The sequence below is a fragment of the Melanotaenia boesemani genome, chromosome 9 (assembly GCF_017639745.1).
Source record: "Melanotaenia boesemani isolate fMelBoe1 chromosome 9, fMelBoe1.pri, whole genome shotgun sequence".
NCBI classification, from domain to species: Eukaryota; Metazoa; Chordata; class Actinopteri; order Atheriniformes; family Melanotaeniidae; genus Melanotaenia; species Melanotaenia boesemani.
The window spans coordinates 35,963,040-35,981,380 of NC_055690.1; the positions used below are offsets into that span (position 1 = coordinate 35,963,040).

Below are 18,341 nucleotides of genomic sequence, written 5' to 3' on the forward strand. Positions count from 1 at the left end.
TCATTATACAAACTATATATACATGTGGTCCTGGGATCGGGGGGGCTTGACATTATTGTTGGGGCCCCGCAAAAAAAGTTTGACTTTACTGAGCAGAAAAGAAGCTGCATGTTGACCTCTTCTAGACTATGCCCCCTTTAGCATGAGATGCTACAGTCCAGCAGATGTTAGCAGACAGCAGGAAGCAGCAATGCTAGCATGTAGCATAGCACCTCAGCTAAAAGACTCCACCAAGCATCGGCCTCCAAACCAAACACAGTTCAGACCCCAGCAGTTATATAAGAAAACCATGAGAGCAGCTCTGTCCACGTGACTCCTGGGGCTACCTTACTAATTCCTAGGACTATTTCTAAATTCTAAATCACTTATTCCTAGGACTTTACTGATGCTTTACTACTACTAATTACTAGGACTTCTTCACTAATTCCTAGGCCTACTCTACTAGCTCCTAGATGAACTGTGCTGCTCTCCTCTGGAGCTTCCAGACTGATGTCAGGAACATCTGCTGCCTTCAAGACCACATGAAAGGTCTGGTTCTGGACTGTTCTGGACTGGTTTTGGACTGCAGTCCTGACCTGAAACAACCAGGACCATGTACTGTTGAAAGACGTCTTTTCAGAATGGGACAAAATAACACGTGAAACTCTACATCCCTTCGCATCCTCAACGTTAGAATATGCTGGAAGTGTTGGGAGGAGTGGGAACGTTAGGAAAGATTCACCAAACCGGAATGCTTCGGGTCTGACGTCGGAGTCCCGGCATTTCTTTCTGTTCTTCAGGAACATTTTACTCCATCTCACATTTCTGTTTCTACCAGCTGAGTTCAGCTCTGCAGGACGTTCAGACTAACTCATTCCACGTGTTTCTGTTTAATACGTCGACTTCACTGAATGATTTACAGCCAATCACGTGACCACACACACACACGGAGCTGCTCGGTGTGTGTGTTAAATGTTTCATGTTGAATCACTAATTCAGGAAATTCAGCTGCTGCAAAATTCATGATTCTGGAAAACAAAAAGCAAAAAGCTCCCGTTCACACGCATCTCAGTCAGGATGCTGACTGGACCTGGACCTGGACCCGGAGCTGTACCTGGTCCTAGACCTAGACCTGGGCCTGGTCCTAGATCTAGACCTAGACCTGGACCTGGACCTGGTCCTAGACCTAGAACTAGACCTGGACCTGAACCTGGTCCTAGACCTAGACCTGGTCCTAGACCTAGACCTGGACCTAAACCTGGACCTGGTCCTGGACCTGGTTCAGGTCCTGGACATGGATCTAGATCTAGACCTACACCTGGACCTGGACCTGGACCCTCAACCTGGACCTGGACCTACACCTACACCTGGACATGGATCTAGATCTAGACCTACACCTGGACCTGGACCTGGACCCTCAACCTGGACCTGGACCTACACCTACACCTGGACCTGGACCTAGATGTAGACCTACACCTGGACCTGGACCTGATTCTGGACCTGGACCTAAACCTGGACCTGGATGTAGACCTAGACCTACATATGGACCAAGACCTAAACCTAGACCTGGACCTGGACCTGCACCTAGACCTAGACCTGGACCTGGACCTGGTTCTGGACCTGGACCTGGTCCTAGACCTAGACCTACATATGGACCTGGACCTAAACCTAGACCTGGACCTGGAGCTGCACCTATACCTAGCCCTGGAGCTGGATCTTGACCTGGTCCTAGACCTGGACCTGGTCCTAGAACTAGACCTACATATGGACCTGGACCTGGACCAGGACCTAGATCTGTACCTGGACCTAGATCTAGACCCAATATAGAACTGGACCTGATCCTAGACCTGAACCTGGACCTGAACCTAGATCTAGACCTGCACCTGGACCTGGTCCGAGACCTAGACTTACACCTGGACCTGGACCTGGACCTTGATCTGGACCTGGTACTGGACCTGGACCTGGGCCGAAACCTAGACCTACACCTGGTACTGGACCTGGACCTAGATCAAGACCAGACCTAGACCTGGACCTGATCCTGGACCTAGAGCTAGATCTACACCTGAATCTGGACCTAGTCCTATACCTAGACCTAGACCTAGACCTAGACCTAGACCTGGACCTGGACCTGGTCCTAGACCTAGACTTACATATGGACCTGGAACTGAGCCTGGAACTGGTCCTAGACCTAGACTTGGACCTAACCCTGGACATGGAGCTGCACCAAGACCTAGACCTGGATCTGAACCTACATATGGACCTGGTCCTGGACCCGAACCTGGACCTGGACGTACACCTAGACCTACATATGGACCTGGACCTAAACCTAAACACGGAGCTGGACCTGGATCTGGACCCGGTCCTAGACCTGGACCTGGACCTGAACCTAGATCTGGATCTGGACCTAAACCTGGACCTGGAGCTGCACCTAGACCTAGAGCTGGACCTGAACCTGGAACTGGACGTAGACCTGGACCTGGTCCTCGACCTAGACATACATATGGACATGGATCTGGACCTGGATCTGGACTTGGTACTGGACCTGGACCTGGACCTAGATCAAGATCCAACATAGACCTGGACCTGATCCTGGACCTAGATCTAGACCTACACCTGGACCTGGACCTGGACCCTCAACCTGGACCTGGACCTAGACCTACACCTGGACCTAGATGTAGACCTACAGCTGGACCTGGATCTGATCCTGGATCCGGATCTGGCCCTAATTCTGGTTCTAGACCTGGACCGAGATGCAGACCTACACCTACACCTGGACCTGGATCTGGACCTGGAGCTGGAGCTGGACCTGGTCCTGGCCCTGGCCCTGGACCTAGACCTACACCTGGACCTGGACCTGATCCTGGATCTGGATCTAGACCTGGGTCTGGTCCTGGTCCTGGGCACGGATCTAGATCTAGACCTACATCTGGATCTGGACCTAGACCTGGACCTGGACCTAGATGTAGACCTGGATCTGGACCTGGACCTGGACCTACACCTGGACCTGGACCGAGATGTAGACCTACACCTACACCTGGACCTGGACCTAGATGTAGACCTACAGCTGGATCTGATCCTGAATCTGGATCAGGACCTGGTCCTAGTCCTGGGCATGGATCTAGATCCAGACCTACATCTGGACCTGGTCCTGGACCTAAACCTGGATCTGGACTTGGCCCTAGATGTAGACCTACACCTACACCTGGATCTGTATCTGGACCTGTGCCTGGATCTGGACTGAGCTATAGATCAGGACCCAACCTAGACCTATGCCTGATCCTGGACCTGGACCTAGATGTAGATCTACACCTGGACCTGGACCTGATCCCGGATATGGTTCTGGACCTGGACCTGGTTCTGGTCCTGGGCATGGATCTAGATCTAGACCTACACCTGGACCTGGACCTACACCTGGACCTGGACCTAGATGCAGACCTGGACCTGGACCTACACCTAGACCTGGACCTGGACCTAGAAGTAAACCTACACCTACTCTTGGATCTGGACCTGATCCCGGACCTGGAGCTGGGCCTGGGCCTGGACCTGGTCCTGGACCTAGACGTACATATGGACCTGGACCTTGATCTGGACCTGATAATGCATCTGGACCTGGACCTAGATCTAGACCCAACCCAGACCTGGACCTGATCCTGGGCCTGGGCCTTGTCCTGGACCTAGATCTAGACCTACACCTGGACCTGGACCTGATCCTGGACCTACACCTACACCTGGACCTGGATCTAGATGTAGACCTACACTTGGACCTGGACCTGGACCTGGATCTGTACCTGAAACTGGTTCTGGTCCTGGACATGGATCTAGATCCAGACCTACACCTGGACCTGGAGCTCAACCTGAACCTGGACCTACACCTACACCTGGACCTGGACCTAGATGTAGACCTACACCTGGACCTGGACCTGATACTGGACCTTGACCTGGAACTACACCTACACCTGGACCTGGACCTAGATGTAGACCTACACCTGGACCTGATCCTAGACCTGGACCTAGACCTACACCTGGACCTGGACCTAGATGTGGACCTAAACCTGGATCTGGACCTGAACCTGGACCTCGACCTACACCTGGACCTGGACCTAGATGTGGACCTTCACCTGGACCTGGACCTGATCCTTGACCTGGACCTAAACCTGGACCTGGACCTAGATGTAGACCTACACCTGGACGTGATCCTGGACCTGGACTGGACCCTACACCTGGACCTGGACCTGATCCTGGACCTCGATCTGGACCTGGACCTGGACCTACACCTGGACCTACACCTGGACCTGATCCTGGACCTGATCCTGGACCTGGACCTAGACCTACACCTGGACCTGGACCTAGATGTAGACCTACACCTGGACGTGATCCTGGACCTGGACTGGACCTACATCTGGACCTGGACCTGGACCTGATCCTGGACCTGAACCTGGACCTGGACCTAGATGTAGGCCTACACCTGGACCTGGACCTGCACCTGGACCTGAACCTGGACCTAGACTGGATCTGGACCTGATCTGGAACTGATCCTGGATCTGGACCTGGACCTAGACCTACACCTGGACCTGGACCTGATCCTGGACCTGGATATGGACCTACACCTGGACCTGGACGTGATCCTGGACCTGGACTGGACCTGGACCTGGATCTGGACCTGATCCTGGACCTGGACTGGACCTAGATCTGGACCTGGACCTGATCCTGGACCTGGACCTAGATGTAGGCCTACACCTGGACCTGGACCTGCACCTGGACCTGATCCTGATCCTGGACCTAGACTGGACCTGGACCTGGATCTGGACCTGATCCTGATCCTGGACCTAGACTGGACCTGGACCTGGACCTGGATCTGGACCTGGAACTGATCCTGGACCTGGACCTGGACCTAGACCTACACCTGGACCTGGACGTGATCCTGGACCTGGATCTGGATCTGGACCTGGACCTGATGCTCGACCTGGACCTGGACCTGGACCTGGACCTAGACCTACACCTGGACCTGGACTTAGATGTGGACCTACACCTGGACCTGATCCTGGACCTCATTCTGGACGTGGACCTGGACCTGGACCTGGACCTAGACCTACACCTGGACCTGGACTTAGATGTGGACCTACACCTGGACCTGATCCTGGACCTCATTCTGGACCTGGACTTGGACCTACACCTGGACCTGGAAACCAGGTGTAAACTGAAGGCAAAACGCTGCCGGAGCTTCGTCTCCTCTGCTTAGTACTGATGCCGTCATGCAAGAGGAGATGCTGACTTTGGCCAGCAGACGGAGACAGAGACACCAAACCTGGACCTTCATTAACCATCTTCAGCCTCCATCTTCGTCTCCTCCTGAAAGCCAGGTCCAGGTCTCAGCTCCTGCAGGAGAGAGGAGGCCTCCCTGCTCTGGAAGGAGGTGCCTACTTTAACTGGTCTGTAATTTTCCATCCCAGCAGAACTGGTTCAGACCCGTTTCATGACCTTAATGTGAAAAGCTCTGAACAAACATGTCTGATTTAAGCCTTTAGGACCACGTGAGGATCCAGACCAGAACCTTGTTTGATCCAGTTTCCTGTTTTGGTTTCAGCTGTTCGGTCCGAGGCTGCAGAAATACGAGGTGGTGACGGAGACGAGGAAAAACACAGCTGCTCAGACAGAAATACATGAAGAAGACATCATTGTCACTGTCAGGCTATTTCAGGGGTACGGAGGCAGAAAAGGGACACAATTCAATAAACAATAACATCAAATAATCACTTAAATGTCTCAGTAATGAGTTCAAATGAATAAATAAATAAATGTTATTTGAATTTTGTATTGTTATTACTAGTGGTATTAATAGTGGTAGCAGCACTATTTTATTTCTTTATTTATCCTTTTATTTGTTTTCCTAGGTTGTCTTAACTGCTCAATAATAATAATAATAATAAAAATAATGATAATATTATTATTATAATAATAATAATAATACCAATAATAATAATAATAATAATTATAATAATGAGAATAAAATTATTCTTCCTCCTCTTCTTCTTAATATTATTATTATTATTATTATTATTATTATTATTATTATTATTATTATTATTATTATTATCAGGTATGTGGGGCACCTGTATACCTGTGTGTTGCACTGTAAACACTATATAATCTGTACACAATATACACTAAAATAACACTTTTTCAACAAACTAAAGAAAAAAAGTAAAATATTAATTTAATTATGTTTGATTAACTTAAAGAAAACATGTAACTTTCAAGATGCTTGATGCTCTAAATAGTAAATTTAGGCAATTAGTCCTATTGAATGCAAACTAAAGAAGGTAAATATGTAAGGGATAATGCCCGACGAGGTGTCCATTATCATAAATTAATGGACGACGTGGAGGCGTGATCCGTCCGACACAAAGCCACCTCGAAGGTCATCATCCCGCTAATAGCATGGTCACTTACGATAAAAGTAAATAATAAATAAATTTAGTAAATAAAGTTATTAAATAAATTATTAATTTAACGTTTGTGGACTCTGACCGCTGCTGGTTTAACGTCTGTGGACTCTCACCGCTGCTGGTTTAACGTCTGTGGACTCTGACCGCTGCTGGTTTAACGTTTGTGGACTCTGACCGCTGCTGGTTTAACGTCTGTGGACTCTGACCGCTGCTGGTTTAACGTTTGTGGACTCTGACCGCTGCTGGTTTAACGTATGTGGACCCTGGCCGCTGCTGGTTTAACGTCTGTGGACCCTGACCGCTGCTGGTTTAACGTTTGTGGACTCTCACCGCTGCTGGTTTAACGTTTGTGGACTCTCACCGCTGCTGGTTTAACGTCTGTGGACTCTGACCGCTGCTGGTTTAAGGTCTGTGGACTCTGACCGCTGCTGGTTTAACGTCTGTGGACTCTCACCGCTGCTGGTTTAACGTCTGTGGACTCTCACCGCTGCTGGTTTAACGTCTGTGGACTCTGACCGCTGCTGGTTTAACGTCTGTGGACCCTGACCGCTGCTGGTTTAACGTCTGTGGACCCTGACCGCTGCTGGTTTAACGTTTGTGGACTCTCACCGCTGCTGGTTTAACGTCTGTGGACTCTCACCGCTGCTGGTTTAACGTCTGTGGACTCTGATCGCTGCTGGTTTAACGTTTGTGGACCCTGACTGCTGCTGGTTTAACGTATGTGGACTCTGACCGTTGCTGGTTTAACGTCTGTGGACTCTGACTGCTGCTGGTTTAACGTCTGTGGACCCTGACCGCTGCTGGTTTAACGTTTGTGGACTCTCACCGCTGCTGGTTTAACGTCTGAGGACTCTTACCGCTGCTGGTTTAACGTCTGTGGACTCTCACCGCTGCTGGTTTAACGTTTGTGGACCCTGACTGCTGCTGGTTTAACGTTTGTGGACCCTGACCACTGCTGGTTTAACGTATGTGGACTCTGACCGTTGCTGGTTTAACGTCTGTGGACTCTGACCGCTGCTGGTTTAACGTCTGTGGACTCTGACCGCTGCTGGTTTAACGTTTGTGGACTCTGACCGCTGCTGGTTTAACGTCTGTGGATTCTGACCGCTGCTGGTTTAACGTATGTGGATTCTGACCGCTGCTGGTTTAACGTCTGTGGACTCTGACCGCTGCTGGTTTAACGTATGTGGACTCTGACCGCTGCTGGTTTAACGTTTGTGGACTCTGACCGCTGCTGGTTTAACGTCTGTGGACTCTGACCGCTGCTGGTTTAACGTCTGTGGACTCTGACCGCTGCTGGTTTAACGTTTGTGGACTCTGACCGCTGCTGGTTTAACGTATGTGGACTCTGACCGCTGCTGGTTTAACGTTTGTGGACTCTGACCGCTGCTGGTTTAACGTCTGTGGACTCTCACCGCTGCTGGTTTAACGTATGTGGACTCTGACCGCTGCTGGTTTAACGTATGTGGACTCTAACCGCTGCTGGTTTAACGTATGTGGACTCTCACCGCTGCTGGTTTAACGTCTGTGGACTCTGACCGCTGCTGGTTTAACGTCTGTGGACTCTGACCGCTGCTGGTTTAACGTCTGTGGACTCTCACCGCTGCTGGTTTAACGTCTGTGGACTCTGACCGCTGCTGGTTTAACGTCTGTGGACTCTGACCGCTGCTGGTTTAACGTCTGTGGACTCTGACCGCTGCTGGTTTAACGTTTGTGGACTCTGACCGCTGCTGGTTTAACGTCTGTGGACTCTGACCGCTGCTGGTTTAACGTTTGTGGACTCTGACCGCTGCTGGTTTAACGTCTGTGGACTCTGACCGCTGCTGGTTTAACGTTTGTGGACTCTGACCGCTGCTGGTTTAACGTCTGTGGACTCTGACCGCTGCTGGTTTAACGTCTGTGGACTCTGACCGCTGCTGGTTTAACGTTTGTGGACTCTGACCGCTGCTGGTTTAACGTCTGTGGACTCTGACCGCTGCTGGTTTAACGTTTGTGGACTCTGACCGCTGCTGGTTTAACGTCTATGGACTCTGACCGCTGCTGGTTTAACGACAAAATGTTGCTCCATTCTCGTCTCTCCTGGACTGACGAAACCCAATGAGCCTGCACCTGCTTTCACAGCGATGCATCTCAGACATGATCTGCCGTGTCTGCAGCCCGGTGTCTGAGTTTCTGTTGCCATGGTTACCAACTACCGTTTAGTCAGCGCAGTAATTTACAGCAATACGTCTGTTTGACCAGAACTTCTTTTATGTGTCCATTATCACTTTTTAATGGACACCCTCCAGTCAATCAGCATCGAGTATTCACCCAGACCGTGGTATAATATAAGTTTACTGTCTGTTACAATCAGAAAACAACACAACTCCTGAAGTCTGTTGGCATTTACGAGCCTGGTTATTCTCACTGTCAAACTCCCCGTCCTGGGAAAACTTACTTTTTTAAGGAAGTAACTGTTCCACCTTTAATAGGAAATGGAAGTAACTTAACATTTTAACCCTTTAATGTCGTATGTATCATATTTTATTCAGTCTCTGAGACCTTTTCCATCACTTTATGGTAAAAACTTGGTTCAAACCCTGTTGAACACAATCTGAGGCTTTACCATCTGCTAGCAGGAGCAGCCAGGTTGAGCTAAGGATTCTCCATCAGCCACCAGCTTCACTCTGGAGCAACAAAACGCTTCCCAAAACAAATGGGACTTCCTCACAGAAGAGGAAACAGACACAGATCATGGGTTTGGTGGAGGAGGTCAAAGCGCTGAGGCTGAAAAATGATGAGAAAGACAAAAGGATTGGAACCACACACACGAATGAAGGATCCGGGCTGAAAGTTAAACCCAGTATGCCCGATGAGATGGAAGATCAGTCAGTGGAACAGCAGCTCACAGCAGATAAGGCAACACTGAGAGCTGTTTTCCACAAAGAAAAGAAAGAGAAACCAGTCATAAATATTAAGTTTACTAACAGAAAGCATAGTATGAGGGAGCAGAGGAGATATTCAACATGGAGCTCCAACCGAATGCTGCACAAGAGGAATGTAAAGTGCTTGTCATTAGAAATGAGGAAGAGTTGGACAAGTACTCACAAGAAGAGTAACACAGCGAGGGAATGCATGTCACTGTGTGGAGCTTCTAAAAATGTTTTAATCGCTGTTATAAAAACGGTCTAATCCAGCGATACCAGAGAAAACCGACTCAGAACCGGCCATGGCTGGAAAAAGGACTGTTAGATGCTTAAAAGACAAGAACAAAAACCTTTTATAGAACATTTCTGGAACATAGAACAGTGGAAGCAGACATTAGATAGAAAAGTTCTAAAAACAAATTAACAGCTGAGGATTTACAAAAATGATTATTATGTTAAGTATGACAAAAATAAAATTAATACAGAGGAAACATAACATATTAAACCAAATAATTACAAGTGGCTCAGCAGCTAGTTATCCAGATCGTTTCACAGATGAAGATGAGATAACTGATTAATGAGGTAGATAAACCACAACCCAGAGCGGGCCGGAGTCCTGGTGTAGACAGAAATCCTTGTTCAAGCTGTAGATGAAACGAAGGTCTTAAACCTTTTCAGTTTCTCTGCAAGTTGTTGTTCAAACTGGAAAATTTCTTCCAAATGAAAACTGCAGGAGATAAACATCCACTCCCCAACCACAGACCCGGGTCCTTCCTTTCCCAAGTTTCCAATACACTCTGTGGGCAGATTAGACAGTTTCATCTGTAAAGTTTCATCTGTAAAGTTTCAACTGTAAAGTTTCATCTGTAAAGTTTCATCTATAAAGACTGGTTTATACTGGGATTAAAAGCTGCTACGGACTGGTTTATACTGGGATTAAAAGCTGCTACAGACTGGTTTATACTGGGATTAAAAGCTGCTACAGACTGGTTTATACTGGGATTAAAAGCTGCTACACACTGGTTTATACTGGGATTAAAAGCTGCTACACACTGGTTTATACTGGGATTAAATGCTGCTACCGACTGGTTTATACTGGGATTAAAAGCTGTTACTGGTGGGTTTAGATTAGAATGAGTGGTGGAGGAGGAGCAGAGTGGGTGGAGTTTTAAGGGTTAATGCAGGAAGGAAAACTTAAACTGAGGAAGACTATGAAGAGGAAGAGGACGGGAGGAGTGGAAAGAGTTTAATAATAACCTGAACGTTCCTGCTGCAGCGTGTCTGAGCGCGATCAGTAGAGAAGGTGTGAGACACAATGATCTGATCGAACTATTTTTAATGTATAAACACCGACGGACGGCTTCCTGAGACTTCAGCTCCATGTTTCCCAGGAAAGATGTTCGCTGTTTGAAACGACTTAAAAAAGAATAAATAAAGATTTTGCTGTCAGCACCAGCTGTGGTTGTTTTACCTGCTAACAAATAAAGTTTCACTGGATTTGGAAAAATAATTTTTTAGCTGTGATTCTTCAGGAGGAGCATCAGCTGTTAAAAATTTATTTATTTATGTTTTAATGTTTTGGGGGACAGAGTTCCTAAAAAGTATTTACTGTATTTTTACATATAATAAAATCATTTTATTGAATTAAATTTATTATTTTTTTAAACACATTTTTATACTGGGGATCGAACCGGCAACCCTTGAGCTGCAGGACACTGAGCCACCCCGCCCCATGTTTTTTGTTCATTCTGTTTGTTTATTTCCTTTATTTTCTTTATTGTTTTACTGTTTCTTAAATATCTGTTTAAATATGTAACATTTACTTTAATCATAATAAAGTGATTTATAAATCACTCTATATAAATTAATAAATATAAATAATTTAAGTTTTTAAAATAACGTATAAACAACATATACAGTAAATTAAAGATTTAAAGCAATATTTTGAAAATATTTAAAAAAGGAATAAATATTTTTATTTTAAATATATAAATATTAATTTATTTACTTTTTTGCATCCTAATGACTTATTTTTGTTTATTTTCTTATTTTAATCCTGAATTATTCCAGAACATTTTTTTAAATAAAATATTTTACTTCAACAGACACGCAAATTGATGTTTTTCTGTTTTTTATTCTTATTTTAACTTTTACTCAGTATGTTGATTTTTCTATTTGGTCTATGAAAATACTTGTAAAATAATATGTTGTAATATTAATATAAATTTCCTATAAAAACATCTGGAACATTTTCTTGTTCATCACTGAGGCAAACGTGTTAATAACAATGTTTGTATGTGTACTACATCACATGTAGTTATTCTTCATACCTGGTGGCGTGTTGGTGACTCACTAATGAATTTGCTGATGAACGATCCACACACACACACACACACACACACACACATTTAAAAACAGTTTTTAAATGCGAGTCCTCTGTAGTGGACACTGTGCATCGAAGGGTTAAATCTACATATTTATTCATTTATAGGATTTAAGTTTGTTTATTTATCTTCCTTCTTTCCGTGATGATGATTTTAAAAATCTAGAAAAAAATCTGAATGTCACTGATTTGGTGGTTTTATTGATTATTTTCCAGGCCGGTTGTTTTTCATCTCTCTGAAACTTTCTAGAGAAAAATAACTAAAATAAAAAACAATATTTAGTTTCAGTTTATTCTTTAAGTCATTTATTCATTTATTTTTATTTATTTTACATCTTATTCCAGTTCAACCCTGAAAATATTTGATTTTTATTTATTCTATTCATTATCTATTCTATATATTTTATTAATGAAAAATGTTTTTAAAATACATCTTTTTTTTTTAATGTAGTCTCAGGAGGTAAAATTTATATTTATAAAGACATATTTGTACATTTTTAACATTATTAACATTTTTAATATAAAATAGTTTTAAAATCAAATTAATAAATTTCCTAAATGTTTTAATATATTTTACTAGGTTAATATATAAAATATTGTGTATTAAATACATTTTTCTTTCATTTGTTTGATTTGTTTTAGATATTTAGACTTTTACACACATTTCTACCTCCAGATCACAACGGATCTATAAACTCACCAAACACGCCCCCGGATTACCGGCGGGGCCTTGGGGTCCGACCCTGAACGTCAGACCGGCTCCAGCCTGACATTTATTTTGCTGCTTTATTTAACTGAGTGGAACATTTTCATGTCAGCTGTTCCCTCCGTTCTCTGTCACCACCACGTTCAACATGCACAGCATCCACACACACACACACACGCACACACACTCACTCACACACACCTGCATGATTTGTTTCCTCTTTGCATTTAACTGATTTACATGAAACAAGCAGCCAGATGCAGCCCGACCACGAGAAACAAAAACAGCATCTGATCATATCCATCATCATCATCATCATCATCCAAGATGTCTGCCAACTTCTCTCTAGTTTAGTTGTGTCTTTGTCCTTGGAACAGAGAGGCTGTCCTCTCCAAACAGACGTCCTCCAGCCATCTTCAGAGAATATCTGACCTCTAGTGGCCGTGAGAGGAACTGCATATGACGGTAAAACTGGTCGTAGAGGTGATGCTGGCGTATCTTCTCCACATGTCTAATGAAGGACATGTCCACACGGAGACGAGTCACGGAACAGACGCTACACTCGAGCCCGTCTGCTTGAGTACGTGTCTAGGATGTGGCGAGCATTACTTGATCCAAAAGAAGTCACATGACCACACCAACTGTTACATAACCCGCGCGTCTCAAGCTGCTCGCGGGAACTTTGAAGGGTCCGTGCTTGTCAGTCTGGGGTCCCAACGCTTAGATGAGATAAGATAAGATAAGATGAAGATATCTTAACTTATCTTATCTTATCTTGTCAGTCTGGGGTCCCAACACTTAGATAAGATAAGATAAGATAAGATGACGATATCTTAACTTATCTTATCTTATCTTGTCAGTCTGGGGTCCCAACACTTAGATAAGATAAGATAAGATAAGATGAAGATATCTTAACTTATCTTATCTTATCTTGTCAGTCTGGGGTCCCAACGCTTAGATAAGATAAGATAAGATAAGATAAGATGAAGGTATCTTAACTTATCTTATCTTATCTTGTCAGTCTGGGGTCCCAACACTTAGATAAGATAAGATAAGATAAGATAAGATAAGATAAGATAAGATAAGATAAGATGAAGATATCTTAACTTATCTTATCTTATCTTGTCAGTCTGGGGTCCCAACGCTTAGATAAGATAAGATAAGATAAGATAAGATGAAGGTATCTTAACTTATCTTATCTTATCTTGTCAGTCTGGGGTCCCAACACTTAGATAAGATAAGATAAGATAAGATAAGATAAGATAAGATAAGATAAGATAAGATGAAGATATCTTAACTTATCTTATCTTATCTTGTCAGTCTGGGGTCCCAACACTTAGATAAGATAAGATAAGATAAGATGAAGATATCTTAACTTATCTTATCTTATCTTATCTTATCTTATCTTATCTTGTCAGTCTGGGGTCCCAATGCTTAGATAAGATAAGATAAGATAAGATGAAGATATCTTAACTTATCTTATCTTATCTTGTCAGTCTGGGGTCCCAACACTTAGATAAGATAAGATAAGATAAGATGACGATATCTTAACTTATCTTATCTTATCTTGTCAGTCTGGGGTCCCAACACTTAGATAAGATAAGATAAGATAAGATGAAGATATCTTAACTTATCTTATCTTATCTTGTCAGTCTGGGGTCCCAACGCTTAGATAAGATAAGATAAGATAAGATAAGATGAAGGTATCTTAACTTATCTTATCTTATCTTGTCAGTCTGGGGTCCCAACACTTAGATAAGATAAGATAAGATAAGATAAGATAAGATAAGATAAGATAAGATAAGATAAGATAAGATAAGATGAAGATATCTTAACTTATCTTATCTTATCTTGTCAGTCTGGGGTCCCAACGCTTAGATAAGATAAGATAAGATAAGATAAGATAAGATGAAGGTATCTTAACTTATCTTATCTTATCTTGTCAGTCTGGGGTCCCAACACTTAGATAAGATAAGATAAGATAAGATAAGATAAGATAAGATAAGATAAGATAAGATGAAGATATCTTAACTTATCTTATCTTATCTTGTCAGTCTGGGGTCCCAACACTTAGATAAGATAAGATAAGATAAGATGAAGATATCTTAACTTATCTTATCTTATCTTATCTTATCTTATCTTATCTTGTCAGTCTGGGGTCCCAATGCTTAGATAAGATAAGATAAGATAAGATGAAGATATCTTAACTTATCTTATCTTATCTTGTCAGTCTGGGGTCCCAACGCTTAGATAAGATAAGATAAGATAAGATGAAGATATCTTAACTTATCTTATCTTATCTTGTCAGTCTGGGGTCCCAATGCTTAGATAAGATAAGATAAGATAAGATGAAGATATCTTAACTTATCTTATCTTATCTTGTCAGTCTGGGGTCCCAACACTTAGATAAGATAAGATAAGATAAGATAAGATAAGATGAAGATATCTTAACTTATCTTGTCAGTCTGGGGTCCCAACACTTAGATAAGATAAGATAAGATAAGATAAGATAAGATAAGATGAAGATATCTTAACTTATCTTATCTTATCTTGTCAGTCTGGGGTCCCAACACTTAGGACGTGGTGGGTGTTCGAGAGGGGGGTCTGCTAGCAAGTTTACGACATTACTTCTTGAAAACAGATCACATTAGTACCAGCTTATTCTGATCACATTCAGCTGACAGTATATTAGAGACAAAGCCCCGGACTAGCACTACTCACACACACACACACACACACACACACACACACACACACACACACACACACATTCACATACTAATTTCATTTAATTCATTCTTAATACATTCACACAAAAACAGATAAGAAATAAAAACAAGAATGAAAAGGAGCGAAAGAGAAAATCTGACATGAGTAAATAGAATTAAAGCCGCAAGCGGCATCCATTGGGTCCGAGCGTCCTGGACCCCGCCACCCGTCTCATGCACCTTTTCCTAGCATGGTAGGTAACCTGGCAACATGGTTGGTAACATGGTAAAACACCCAGCTGAGAATCTGAAATGTCGATATACCTAGTTAGCATTTTTTGCTAGCATGTTAACATGCTATGTTGCCATGACAACAGGTCTTGTAATGTGTTAAGGACCCAACAAGTATGAATCCTGTCAACTTTGGTGCAGATCCCATGTATTCCTATGGAGATATGAGCAAACCTTGTTTCATGGCGAGAAGGCTTTTTTCCATGGTTGTCACGGTAACACGCTTTCTGCTATTAGAAAGATTTGAATAGCGTTTGGTCCCCAACTTGTCAGGAAGCTTCCCACCAAGTTTGGAGTCAGCCGCACGAATCCCCTCAGACTAGTTCGTTCAAATACGATGCGTGTAAAGTGGAAAAAATGGGAAAAAAGTGGCCGCACACGCCAAGATGGCGGGCACCCCGTTTCTTTTTTTTTTTTTTTTTTTTTTTTTTTAACCTGTCTTGTCCAGCATCGTTGCAAACAGAATGATTGTCTGGCTGCCGTCTGATGCTGGGCAATTTTACTCTATCAAGCAGGGATTTATACTACATGTATAAAGTCCCTCTTGATGACATGAAAAACTTTATTAAATCAGACTCTTAATGCTGGACTCGACCGGAGGGGACAGAGAGAGAGAGAGAGAAAAGAAAGTAGAGAGAAGAGGGAGGGGAGAGAGAGGGACAGAAAGGGTGTGGGGAGTGCGGGTGGGGACTTGAAACATCATACAGAAAACCATGTAATCCATACTACTTACAACATATATAGCTAAGATCATCCTAGCCAGTAGGTCATTACACAACTAGTTGATAATAGTAACAATAATAATAATAAGAGTAAGAGTAATAATAATAATAAGAACAGAAATAATAAAAAAAAGAAAAAAAATATGATAATAGATATAAGTGAAACTGCTGTATTCAAGAACACGCGCAGAGAAACCTGTGTGGATGTGTTGGAGAACTCGGCCACACGGCGACGCAAAGACTGTGTGGAGACGTTCAGGAAGGAGTGACCATGCAGAGTGATCATGCAGATGCCACCTCACTTGAACAGAGGCCAGAGTCAGGCCAGCGGTCCCGAGACCCAGGCCACCAGCCCCCCCGTAGGCTACAGATCCCGACCGGTCCACAGAGACGACCACTCGCCCGCCCAGGAAGGCAGCAGCAGGAGACCCCAGCAGGAGCCGCCCCGCGGACACAGGGCACCGGCCCCGGCGGGCCGAGGCCAGCAGTCCCCGACCCCCCCGGGCACCGGCCGCCCGGGACAGACGGGGCAGAGGGCCCGGGCCCAGGAGCGCAGGGACACACCCCTCCCCCACAGGCCGAGGGCCAGCACGCCACCCGGGGGGACCCGGCCCGCCCAGACGGCCACCACCAGAGGCCAGCCCCACACCCCAGCGCCCAGCCGCACACCCCGAGAACCATGGCAACAGGTGTTCAATTGAGTTTTTTGGTCGACTCGGGGTGTTATACGTTTGTGCCGAGTTTCGTGTTCCTAAGTCGAAGTAGACTTTTGGGACCCCATTCATTTGGTGATTTTGCATTGAAGTGTATGCGGACCATAGAATATCGCGATTTTCGCTGGGCTTGAGGTGTGTGCCAAGTTTCACAACTTTTCATGGGTCTTTAGGGGGTGATATTTAGCCTCAAAATGCTTAGAAGGAGAATAAACATTTCAGGAACAATAGGGTCCTTCCATACTTCGTATGGCTCGGACCCTAATAATTCAGGTTAATGTCTCACTGATGGATGTAGACAGAGTTTAGGTTGAAACAGGTGTAGAGTCCAAACACCCGGAGAAAAGCTGAACACAGCAGCTGGTGCTGGTGGTGCTGCTGGTGCTGCTGGTGGTGGTGGTGCTTTACAGAATCAGTAACACCAGCAGGATCCCCGTTGCCCAGCCACCCTTCCCATAGGTTCCAGGTTCCATGTAGCTGCTGGTGCTGCTGCTGCTGGTGGTGCTGCTGCTGCTGGTGCTGCTGGTGCTGTCTCTGCATATGGGTGTAAATACGCTATCATCTTACGTCACCTTATGGCCGTTTTCATCATTTAAATGAACGTCAGTAAAGACGTAAACCGTGTGGAAACGAATCTTTGACACAGGAATTTCCGGGGTTGTCAGTTTCTCCTGCAGCGAGACTTCAGGCTTAAAAACACGCTCGTGGCTCTGAGGGTTTTAGTGTCAAACACTTAGTAAAAGCTGACAGCCCGCAGTCAGGAAGCCTTGTCAACGCACTGGAGATGGTTGTGGGTGAACATCCCAGTAAATACTCAGACCAACAAGTAAGATACTCAGACTTCAGTTAGTCGTCTTCACCATGTCTATGTGACTACATGCTGCCCTGTGATTGGCTGGTTAGACATCTGCGTTAACAGGTGAACAGATGGAGCTGTTAAAATGATAAAGGTCTTTCTGTAAACAATGTTAACAGGTGGAGATGTGGGAGGTGAGATAAATTACCAGCTGAGGCAGAAAGATCTAGAAAATTAATGATGTGGGGTTAAATCTTTCCAGTCTCACAGGATCAGACCACCAGAGTCTGGACCGGTGTGGACCGGTGTGTCTCTGAGGACTCACCCTGCTGGCTGCTCTCCCTGTAAATGCTGCCCTCCTCATCGTCTTCCTCCTTGGCTTTGCCGTCCCTGGCGAGCAGGTGACGCAGCAGGCTGCAGTACCGGGTCATGACGACCTGCCTGGGCTCAGACAGCAGAGTCCTCCAGCAGCCGGTTAATCAGTGTGGACACGGATCGATGAGCCACTTCAGCTGTAAACGCTCCCAGAGGAGGCCCGCCGGGAGATCTGGTGTCAGCTGCAGCTCCCGCCTCCCAGTGCCACCACACGTCCAGCAAACAGCTGGGAGCCCGAGAGGCTGGTGGAAACCTGTCCAGCTGCTGATGGGGGGCGGGCTGCTGGTGAATCCAGGAAGAGGCTGGGAGTCGGGTT

At 44.9% G+C, this 18,341-nt stretch overlaps 1 protein-coding gene across 3 annotated transcripts in view; it reads right to left on the bottom strand.

Moving 5' to 3' along the window:
- Nucleotides 1-18,341, bottom strand: part of LOC121646309 (fibroblast growth factor 12-like) — a 76,849-nt gene that overhangs the window by 43,215 nt on the left and 15,293 nt on the right. The window contains exon 1 of one of the 3 annotated variants that reach the window (XM_041995228.1): nucleotides 17,976-18,251. The exons of the other annotated variants lie outside the window; for them this stretch is intronic. Coding sequence (XP_041851162.1) covers nucleotides 17,976-18,081 — 106 coding nt within the window. The 5' untranslated portion in view covers nucleotides 18,082-18,251. Of the gene's footprint in view, nucleotides 1-17,975; nucleotides 18,252-18,341 lie in introns of those variants that run through there. 3 annotated transcript variants of the gene reach the window in all.